Genomic DNA, 11,678 nt, shown 5'->3' with positions numbered 1-11,678 from the left:
TGGAAAATGGATGAGGCGAAAACGCAGAAGAGTAGGAAAGATAGCTAAAACTAATGACTGTTTACTTGGTAAGTCCTTGGTGGACTCTCAGACCAATCCGCCAAAGTCTCATAGTAAAGCTTCGTCTGACATTGTTGTGAGTCATTCGCTTGACTCCCAGGACTCTGTTAAAATAAAAACTAATCGTAAGCTACCAGTAGTTAAAGTACAGGATCTAACGTCACGGTCGAAAGCTGTGAACACAGTTTCAAAAGAAGATAAACCCATCCCTAGTTTAATTATTTGGAATCTAGAGGAGTCGAAAGACAACAACCCTGCTATAAGACACGCACATGACCTGCAGTTAGTGAAGTCTGTGGTAAGGAATGTACTACCTGAAGAGGTTTCAGGGGTACATATTACAAAAGTAATACGACTCGGTAAATGGGTTGGAGGCGAGACCCAACCAAGAAGAATCCTGAAGCTGGTTCTTGGGAATTTCAAAGAAAGAGACATATTATTGAAAAACGCACCAAAAACTCGTGACTCAAGCATCCGTATTCGACCAGATTGGCCGCTTGAGGATCGAATCAAGTGGAAGAATGCTCTTACGGAGTTGAGGACTCGCAAATTAAATGACGAAAATAACCTTACCATTAAGGGTTTTCGGGTAGTCAGGTCTTGGAAGCCAATGCTTCCGAGGCCTGTATGGGTAGAACGATTGATTTCCAAAACACCTTAAGTGTGTGCTACACGAACGCTCGTAGTCTTGGAAATAAAACGTCCGAGCTAAGTCTGATGGTGGAAGAATTATGTCCCGATATAATCGTTGTTACAGAAACTTGGTTCACAGTAGATATAGACTGTTCTCTGTTCATTGCAGGCTATATCTGTATTAGAAGTGATAGAGTTTCAAGTCGCAAAGGGGGAGGTATAATACTATACGTTAGGGATCACTTTCTTATACAATCAACCATATCGGAGGCTCATATCAGTGGCACATGTGAGGTTGCATGTTGTAAGATTAAATCTAGAAATGGGTTAGTGACTATAGGGGGAATATACCGTAGTCCGTCTTGTCTGGCTGACGACTTTATCCTAAGACACATCTGTTCTTGGAGTATGGCAGAATGTTGTCTCATCATTGGGGACTTCAACGCACCGCATATCAACTGGATAGAGCTTACGGCTCCAGGTAGTGGTTTCGATAGCGACCTTTTATCTACCGTTATTCAGTGTGCACTTGTACAATGTATCACAAAACCGACACATATTGATTTGCAACATGTTCCGTCACTGCTGGAACTCACCCTCACCCACCACTGTGAGGATGTCTTTGATATCCAGCACCTTCCCCCACTAGTGAACAGTGATCACGTTGTAATTCACTTTAAGTTTAGGACACATGGTATACAATTCGTATTTGCTCCACCCCGTCCCAATATCTGGCGAGCTAATATTCCGGAAATCAGAAACCGTGCTATCTCGACCGATTGGTCGGTCGACGCGGATGGATTGATGGAAGATGAATGGAATAAGTTTAAGGCTACATTCGAGTCCGTAACGTCGCCGTTTATCCCATGGTCAGCACGTAAGCTATCACATTGCCCTCCATGGATTAATAAGGAAACCCGGAAGCTGTTAAAGCGTAGGAAACATTTCTGGGACTTATTCTTGTTGACAGGTCATGCACTAATTAAGCGTGAGTATCAAAAATACCGTAATATCTGTAAGAAAACCATAGCGAAATCCCGTACCACTTACGAACGACAGTTAGTATATGATAGCCGTACTTGTCCGAAACGATTGTTTTCGTATGTTAAACGGCAAATGAAACGTAGTGATGGTATTCCCCTGTTAATGTTACACGAAAATTCAGAACTACTAGCTGAATCAGATCGAGCAAAAGCTGAGACTTTTTCAGATTATTTTAGCGGAGTCTTCTCTACGTTTATTGTAACAAATACTTGTCCCACTCACACCGAGATACCAACCATGGAATCTGTACAGGTGACTGAGGAAACTGTCCTTCCGTTGATAACTAACCTCAAACCTGGTAAGATACCGGGCCCTGACAGGTTACATCCACAGTTGCTGTCATCTCTTGCGGACATTATTTCAAAACCGCTTGCGACACTCTTCAACATGTCCCTCTCACTCGCTCAACTCCCTAGAGATTGGAAGGACGCTATAGTTAGTCCTATATTTAAGGACGGTCAGCGACAGATAGTATCTAACTACCGGCCTGTCAGTCTAACTAGCATAGTCGTTAAGTTACTTGAAAAGATAATTCGGGTTAGGTTGCTAAGCCACATAGATTTACACAATCTGTTAGCTCCTGAGCAACACGGATTTCGTAACAAGCGTTCATGCTTGACTAACTTGCTTATTGCGAGGGAGGATTGGACAGCAGCCCTAGATCACGGTCTGTCTGTCGACGTGATATTCATAGATTTTAGTAAAGCGTTTGATAAGGTTTCACACGTAGGTCTTATGCAGAAGCTCACGAGCTTCGGAATAATAGGTACTGTACATGAGTGGATAGGAAATTTCTTATGTGACCGCAGACAGAGAGTTAGGGTCAATGGAACGCTATCCGATTGGAAGCCGGTCAAAAGTGGTGTACCCCAAGGCACCATCTTAGGCCCTCTGCTCTTCCTTCTCTACGTTAATGAGTTACCACTGTTACTTAGGTCGTCGACATTATTGTTTGCGGATGATGTAAAAATCTGGAGAACAATAAAAAGTGCGGCTGATCATGTGGATCTTCAAGCTGACTTAGACGATTTAGTTAGATGGGCTCGAGAGTGGGGCTTAGAAATCAATGCTAGGAAGAGCGTACTAATGCACGTCGGTCACGGTAATAGTTACCGTTACACTATTGAGGGTAAACCTCTTCCATGCGTTCAAGAGCATAAGGACTTAGGAGTGATATTAAGTCATGACTTAAAAACTACTGCGCATTGCAAAGCAGCCGCTGTCAAAGGTCTTCGTGCGTTATGGTCACCTCGCCGAGCGTTCAAATCTTTTGACGAGGAAACGTTTCGAATTTTATATCCCATATATGTTAGACCACATTTAGAGTACTGTATCCAAGCAGCTAGCCCGTGTCTAGAAAAGGATAGTAACTCCCTCAAGCGTGTCCAGCGTGTGGGAACGAAATTAGTGAAGGGTCTTTCTAGACTCCCTTACGATGAGCGCTTAAAACGCCTAAATCTTTTCCCGTTGTCGTATCGTAGGACACGAGGTGACCTTATACTGGCATTTCGTATCTTTAATTATGATTTGGGTGTTAATATGTCTTATCTTTTTGCTCCCTCCAGCACTAATAATCTCCGAGGTCACAGCAAGAAGGTTCACAAACCACGATCTAATAAACTTAAAGTGGGATCCCGTTTTTCTCATCGAGTAGTCAATCATTGGAACGCCTTACCCGAACAAGTGGCATCAGCCCCATCAGTGAATACTTTCAAGGAAAAGCTGGACCTTCACTGGAAAGCAGTGTGTCAGGATTAACACAGGTTCATCAACCTACTATCCTTATTACTGAAGACTGACTAACTGACTGAAAACGTGACCCGCGAGCTTTGAAAGTGGTAACATTTTTTCACGTGGTTTAGGAATTCTTCGACTTGCTCTTTTGTAGGGTGTATTATACTGTGATTATCATCCTATCCTGTACATCGGGTAGATCTTACCCCGAAAAATAAGAAAAAACTTATTTTTATTCGACGAACAATTACCAGTTCGTATTGTACCTATTGCGGACTTAAGTCGTAAACAGATCTGCGATTCATTATATACTCACAGTCTCTTATCCTAGTATTAACCAGGTTGATGCTTAATAACAACTAATACTCAGATATTATATTTAATTTAACGAGCACTGTGCTCACTTATTCTCATATCATGTCCAATAACTCCAGTAAAAGAGAAATTTCACCAACTTCTAAACCAAATAAAAGGTCCAAATCTGTAACCCCTACAACTGACGACTCAGTGCTTGACAATGTCGAACCTTCAACTACTGAAAAATATGTGTATTGTACACAAATGTCTCTATCGTCACCAGATTCTCCTTGTCGCAGCCCCTCTATCTCTACGTGCAGTATGCCAACGGTAAGACTGGTTGTCATACAAGACACTATACCTACGTGCATAGAAAAGTCAGCACAGTCTACTAGACAGTATGTGCTACCAAGGCCTAAATCTAAAATTTCAAAAACTAAAGGGTCCAATGGTCCACCTCATACACACCAAAATACTGATAGATATAGTAATGACATCCGACAGCTACAAAACTCTCTATCCGAAATTAACGGCAAACCTGAGCAATTAGCACCCCTCACTCATATATGGGGCCTTGACAGACAGAAATCTTGAGCAACTCACTAAAGCTGAGTGTATTTTGGAGTTTGTGGCTGAAGAAGTGACGAAGAGAGTGATGTCCTCCTTCAATGCAGTTGTGTATAACCTCCCCGACCGCACACACCCATCTAAGTTAAGGGATATTTGCCTTAGAGCATGCGGTATGCCGAACGTTAACTGCAAATTCATTCGCCTTAGAAAAAAGTCAGACAGATCGACTTGCCCCCTTTTGTTTATGTTTGGCTGTTGTAACGATGCTAAGCAGTTTATTAATTTGAGCAAAAATATTAGCTCACTAATTCCATACAAGAATATAAAAGTCACTCCAGACCTTACGCCCTGTCAACGTCGTGTAAGAAGACACGAAGCGATAGAATTGTATGGGAGTGTTACAGTTAATAATCAGCCAGAGACAGTTTGCAACACAGCAAATAGTTTAAAGCACACGAACAGCATGACACCACTCCACATACGGCTGATCACTCTGTTGATCTAGATGAGTCTACAAATCAGAAACCTTTGGATAAGATACGAACCCTAACTGACACCAAAAACCATAACGACATGACTAATCCCAGCTGTTCGTTCACTAAATGTGAGTCGTGTGACAACACACATCCAACTAAACCTATACACCTGAAAATTTGTCCTCCTAAAGATATTCCACAAGTAGACTTGAATGAACTTAAGTTCATCTCACAGAGACAACGAAAGACTCCAGCTCTGAAAATAAAGGGTGGGAAGACAAAACTCATGATACCGAATAGGGAAACACGTAAGATTGAACCCAACTGCTCTATAGGTATCCCAAGAACAGTGAACAGGTTCTCCCCGCTGCTATCGTACAACTTGCCTTCAACACCTCTAAGTTGCAAAATGGGTGGTGGCTTCAGCGTAGCAAGCCTTCTTACACGCAGACTAACGAAAACTACCAGAGAACTGGCCACCCAAATCACCCCCTGAAGCCTAAAACCATAAATAAGAATGGTAATAATAGGTTTCTCACTCCACACCCTACCTACATTCCCCAGGATCGCAACTGTAAATACTCTCAGAAACAAAACTTCTCACACCTTTTAGTACCGACCCATCACATAACAACGGCTCCCATGTAAAACAACAGTCGCAACACCTCCCAGTTACGCGTAGCAGACTCCTCTCAAGCTAACTTAAATAGCCATAAGAGGGGCTAGGAGTCTAACCATCAAAAATATTTTACAAATAACCATATAGTTCACAGTAGGCCTGTACAAGATTTTATTTGGAGTAAGACCCGTAGTGACACCTCTGTTGAAGCATATAGCCCAGGTAATTTCAAACCACATGCAAACATGTTATATCCGAGTGGAGATTAAGTTACAGGTAACTTCCGAGGACTATTCATGGACTAATATTCTTATTGTATAACTACTCAACAATTACACTATGTATATTTATATCCCTCTTATGACAAGCTTTATTTTGGCCTATAATTTATTATTGTACGATTTACGGTTCTTAAGTTATGTTCAGTTTATTAACTACTGCCTCCCACATTCACAGCCACTTTTTGGGCTTATTTGTGTACAAATATTATTTCCTATTTTATGGTACGTTGCGGTCTGTGTGATTGATATATAAACTAAGTATGCTTGAAATAAACGATCTGCTCTGATTCGGAAGCTGGTATCTTGTTCTGGACTCAAGTGGAAGGGCTCGTAGGACATAGGACCAATAAGGACACTAAACTGCCCACACCGGTTGAACGTCATTGGTTGGCCTAGTGCGAAGATTCGTATAAGTCGTATTCGGATTGGTAGATAAGTCGTGTGATCGAAAAGTCAGACATCCAAGGTCATAACAATTGGCGACGGGGATTTTGGCAAAAACAAAATAATTGGGAGACGCAAGGTCATAACAATTGGCGACGGGGATTTTGGCAACAAAGAAATAATAATAATACAAGTGGTGACTCAGATTTTGGAAATAAATTAGCTGTATAATTGCCGGTGATTTTGGAGCTAATATTATTGGCAAAAAAATGTCGATTTCTTTCGAACAGTTGCGGTTAATATTACAGCACCAGCAGAAGATGTTTGCCTTGCAACAACAGCTATTTGTAACAGTTTTGGGCAGACTTTGCATTCAAGCAGAAAATAAGAAATCTATGTATCATGCAGATAATGGTGCAGTAATGGACATTTCAGAAGCATATCCTGTGCAGGATTCAAATCCCTCTATACCAGAAGGAAAACGTAATATTGGTAACGTGTCCAGCTCAGAGCAAGAAAATATTGTGCTAAATGCACATGAAGTTGTGACAATACCAGATGATCAGGAGCCAGATCCTGTAGATGATGCCCAGAGTCCAGAATCAAATGAAACACTACTGGTACTGTCTAGCTGCGAAAATAAACGTCAGCTCGAACAAAATTGTGGTCCACGTGCTATTAGTCGAGAAAGCTATGGTGACTCGTATTCAGAAAATAACTGGAGCAACACGATGAACCAAATTGTACCAGATGTTACTCAAAATCACCGGAAGACAGAATTTTATATTGAGTCAACTTATCCCATTTCTAATGACAGTGTGCCAGATATTGATTCTCAGAATAATGCATATGATTTTGATGAAACTTCTTATAACAATGAGGGAAATATGTCAGCTGAGTCGAATGATGGCCAAAAATCTAATTTAATTCTGTTAGACGTTGACTTTCTTAATGACTCGTTATCTGCTAACGAGATTCATAATGAATTTGAAAATAATGAACTCAGATCAAAGGTCGTTCATCATCATCTAGTCATTTTTAGTGGATTCTCCAGTCAATACAAGAAACATGGTTTAAATAAAGTCCTACTAGTTGTAATTTGGAGCCATAAGGACCCAACATTATTTCGAGGAGGAGGAGAATGTTGAGGAATTTAAAGTCACATATAATTCTTTTTTTTTTAATAAGAATCTAAAGTTGGAATTTTCAAAAAAAAGGGGGTGTTATATCCGAGTGGAGATTAAGTTACAGGTAACTTCCGAGGACTATTCATGGACTAATATTCTTATTGTATAACTACTCAACAATTACACTATGTATATTTATATCCCTCTTATGACAAGCTTTATTTTGGCCTATAATTTATTATTGTACGATTTACGGTTCTTAAGTTATGTTCAGTTTATTAACTACTGCCTCCCACATTCACAGCCACTTTTTGGGCTTATTTGTGTACAAATATTATTTCCTATTTTATGGTACGTTGCGGTCTGTGTGATTGATATATAAACTAAGTATGCTTGAAATAAACGATCTGCTCTGATTCGGAAGCTGGTATCTTGTTCTGGACTCAAGTGGAAGGGCTCGTAGGACATAGGACCAATAAGGACACTAAACTGCCCACACCGGTTGAACGTCATTGGTTGGCCTAGTGCGAAGATTCGTATAAGTCGTATTCGGATTGGTAGATAAGTCGTGTGATCGAAAAGTCAGACATCCAAGGTCATAACAATTGGCGACGGGGATTTTGGCAAAAACAAAATAATTGGGAGACGCAAGGTCATAACAATTGGCGACGGGGATTTTGGCAACAAAGAAATAATAATAATACAAGTGGTGACTCAGATTTTGGAAATAAATTAGCTGTATAATTGCCGGTGATTTTTGGAGCTAATATTATTGGCAAAAAAAAATGTCGATTTCTTTCGAACAGTTGCGGTTAATATTACAGCACCAGCAGAAGATGTTTGCCTTGCAACAACAGCTATTTGTAACAGTTTTGGGCAGACTTTGCATTCAAGCAGAAAATAAGAAATCTATGTATCATGCAGATAATGGTGCAGTAATGGACATTTCAGAAGCATATCCTGTGCAGGATTCAAATCCCTCTATACCAGAAGGAAAACGTAATATTGGTAACGTGTCCAGCTCAGAGCAAGAAAATATTGTGCTAAATGCACATGAAGTTGTGACAATACCAGATGATCAGGAGCCAGATCCTGTAGATGATGCCCAGAGTCCAGAATCAAATGAAACACTACTGGTACTGTCTAGCTGCGAAAATAAACGTCAGCTCGAACAAAATTGTGGTCCACGTGCTATTAGTCGAGAAAGCTATGGTGACTCGTATTCAGAAAATAACTGGAGCAACACGATGAACCAAATTGTACCAGATGTTACTCAAAATCACCGGAAGACAGAATTTTATATTGAGTCAACTTATCCCATTTCTAATGACAGTGTGCCAGATATTGATTCTCAGAATAATGCATATGATTTTGATGAAACTTCTTATAACAATGAGGGAAATATGTCAGCTGAGTCGAATGATGGCCAAAAATCTAATTTAATTCTGTTAGACGTTGACTTTCTTAATGACTCGTTATCTGCTAACGAGATTCATAATGAATTTGAAAATAATGAACTCAGATCAAAGGTCGTTCATCATCATCTAGTCATTTTTAGTGGATTCTCCAGTCAATACAAGAAACATGGTTTAAATAAAGTCCTACTAGTTGTAATTTGGAGCCATAAGGACCCAACATTATTTCGAGGAGGAGGAGAATGTTGAGGAATTTAAAGTCACATATAATTCTTTTTTTTTTTTAATAAGAATCTAAAGTTGGAATTTTCAAAAAAAAGGGGGTGTTATATCCGAGTGGAGATTAAGTTACAGGTAACTTCCGAGGACTATTCATGGACTAATATTCTTATTGTATAACTACTCAACAATTACACTATGTATATTTATATCCCTCTTATGACAAGCTTTATTTTGGCCTATAATTTATTATTGTACGATTTACGGTTCTTAAGTTATGTTCAGTTTATTAACTACTGCCTCCCACATTCACAGCCACTTTTTGGGCTTATTTGTGTACAAATATTATTTCCTATTTTATGGTACGTTGCGGTCTGTGTGATTGATATATAAACTAAGTATGCTTGAAATAAACGATCTGCTCTGATTCGGAAGCTGGTATCTTGTTCTGGACTCAAGTGGAAGGGCTCGTAGGACATAGGACCAATAAGGACACTAAACTGCCCACACCGGTTGAACGTCATTGGTTGGCCTAGTGCGAAGATTCGTATAAGTCGTATTCGGATTGGTAGATAAGTCGTGTGATCGAAAAGTCAGACATCCAAGGTCATAACAATTGGCGACGGGGATTTTGGCAAAAACAAAATAATTGGGAGACGCAAGGTCATAACAATTGGCGACGGGGATTTTGGCAACAAAGAAATAATAATAATACAAGTGGTGACTCAGATTTTGGAAATAAATTAGCTGTATAATTGCCGGTGATTTTTGGAGCTAATATTATTGGCAAAAAAATGTCGATTTCTTTCGAACAGTTGCGGTTAATATTACAGCACCAGCAGAAGATGTTTGCCTTGCAACAACAGCTATTTGTAACAGTTTTGGGCAGACTTTGCATTCAAGCAGAAAATAAGAAATCTATGTATCATGCAGATAATGGTGCAGTAATGGACATTTCAGAAGCATATCCTGTGCAGGATTCAAATCCCTCTATACCAGAAGGAAAACGTAATATTGGTAACGTGTCCAGCTCAGAGCAAGAAAATATTGTGCTAAATGCACATGAAGTTGTGACAATACCAGATGATCAGGAGCCAGATCCTGTAGATGATGCCCAGAGTCCAGAATCAAATGAAACACTACTGGTACTGTCTAGCTGCGAAAATAAACGTCAGCTCGAACAAAATTGTGGTCCACGTGCTATTAGTCGAGAAAGCTATGGTGACTCGTATTCAGAAAATAACTGGAGCAACACGATGAACCAAATTGTACCAGATGTTACTCAAAATCACCGGAAGACAGAATTTTATATTGAGTCAACTTATCCCATTTCTAATGACAGTGTGCCAGATATTGATTCTCAGAATAATGCATATGATTTTGATGAAACTTCTTATAACAATGAGGGAAATATGTCAGCTGAGTCGAATGATGGCCAAAAATCTAATTTAATTCTGTTAGACGTTGACTTTCTTAATGACTCGTTATCTGCTAACGAGATTCATAATGAATTTGAAAATAATGAACTCAGATCAAAGGTCGTTCATCATCATCTAGTCATTTTTAGTGGATTCTCCAGTCAATACAAGAAACATGGTTTAAATAAAGTCCTACTAGTTGTAATTTGGAGCCATAAGGACCCAACATTATTTCGAGGAGGAGGAGAATGTTGAGGAATTTAAAGTCACATATAATTCTTTTTTTTTTTTAATAAGAATCTAAAGTTGGAATTTTCAAAAAAAAGGGGGTGTTATATCCGAGTGGAGATTAAGTTACAGGTAACTTCCGAGGACTATTCATGGACTAATATTCTTATTGTATAACTACTCAACAATTACACTATGTATATTTATATCCCTCTTATGACAAGCTTTATTTTGGCCTATAATTTATTATTGTACGATTTACGGTTCTTAAGTTATGTTCAGTTTATTAACTACTGCCTCCCACATTCACAGCCACTTTTTGGGCTTATTTGTGTACAAATATTATTTCCTATTTTATGGTACGTTGCGGTCTGTGTGATTGATATATAAACTAAGTATGCTTGAAATAAACGATCTGCTCTGATTCGGAAGCTGGTATCTTGTTCTGGACTCAAGTGGAAGGGCTCGTAGGACATAGGACCAATAAGGACACTAAACTGCCCACACCGGTTGAACGTCATTGGTTGGCCTAGTGCGAAGATTCGTATAAGTCGTATTCGGATTGGTAGATAAGTCGTGTGATCGAAAAGTCAGACATCCAAGGTCATAACAATTGGCGACGGGGATTTTGGCAAAAACAAAATAATTGGGAGACGCAAGGTCATAACAATTGGCGACGGGGATTTTGGCAACAAAGAAATAATAATAATACAAGTGGTGACTCAGATTTTGGAAATAAATTAGCTGTATAATTGCCGGTGATTTTTGGAGCTAATATTATTGGCAAAAAAAAATGTCGATTTCTTTCGAACAGTTGCGGTTAATATTACAGCACCAGCAGAAGATGTTTGCCTTGCAACAACAGCTATTTGTAACAGTTTTGGGCAGACTTTGCATTCAAGCAGAAAATAAGAAATCTATGTATCATGCAGATAATGGTGCAGTAATGGACATTTCAGAAGCATATCCTGTGCAGGATTCAAATCCCTCTATACCAGAAGGAAAACGTAATATTGGTAACGTGTCCAGCTCAGAGCAAGAAAATATTGTGCTAAATGCACATGAAGTTGTGACAATACCAGATGATCAGGAGCCAGATCCTGTAGATGATGCCCAGAGTCCAGAATCAAATGAAACACTACTGGTACTGTCTAGCTGCGAAAATAAACGTCA

At 39.5% G+C, this 11,678-nt stretch overlaps 2 protein-coding genes across 2 annotated transcripts; both read left to right on the top strand.

Annotated features, from left to right (window-relative positions):
• The first annotated feature begins 5,989 nt into the window (after positions 1-5,989).
• MS3_00005311 (uncharacterized protein) lies at positions 5,990-7,645 on the top strand. The gene has a single exon (XM_051213354.1). The coding sequence runs from the start codon at positions 6,368-6,370 to the stop codon at positions 7,244-7,246; it is 879 nt and encodes a 292-aa protein (XP_051069325.1). The 5' UTR covers positions 5,990-6,367; the 3' UTR covers positions 7,247-7,645.
• A 1,903-nt stretch (positions 7,646-9,548) lies between these two features.
• MS3_00005310 (uncharacterized protein) lies at positions 9,549-10,936 on the top strand. The gene has a single exon (XM_051213353.1). It carries the CDS (start codon positions 9,654-9,656, stop codon positions 10,530-10,532), a length of 879 nt encoding a protein of 292 aa, XP_051069324.1. The 5' UTR covers positions 9,549-9,653; the 3' UTR covers positions 10,533-10,936.
• Positions 10,937-11,678: the final 742 nt, after the last annotated feature.

Source organism: Schistosoma haematobium, chromosome 3 (assembly GCF_000699445.3).
Source record: "Schistosoma haematobium chromosome 3, whole genome shotgun sequence".
Lineage (NCBI taxonomy): Eukaryota > Metazoa > Platyhelminthes > Trematoda > Strigeidida > Schistosomatidae > Schistosoma > Schistosoma haematobium.
The sequence above is the reverse complement of the archived record's forward strand: the minus strand, read 5'-3'. Positions and strand labels throughout refer to the sequence as shown.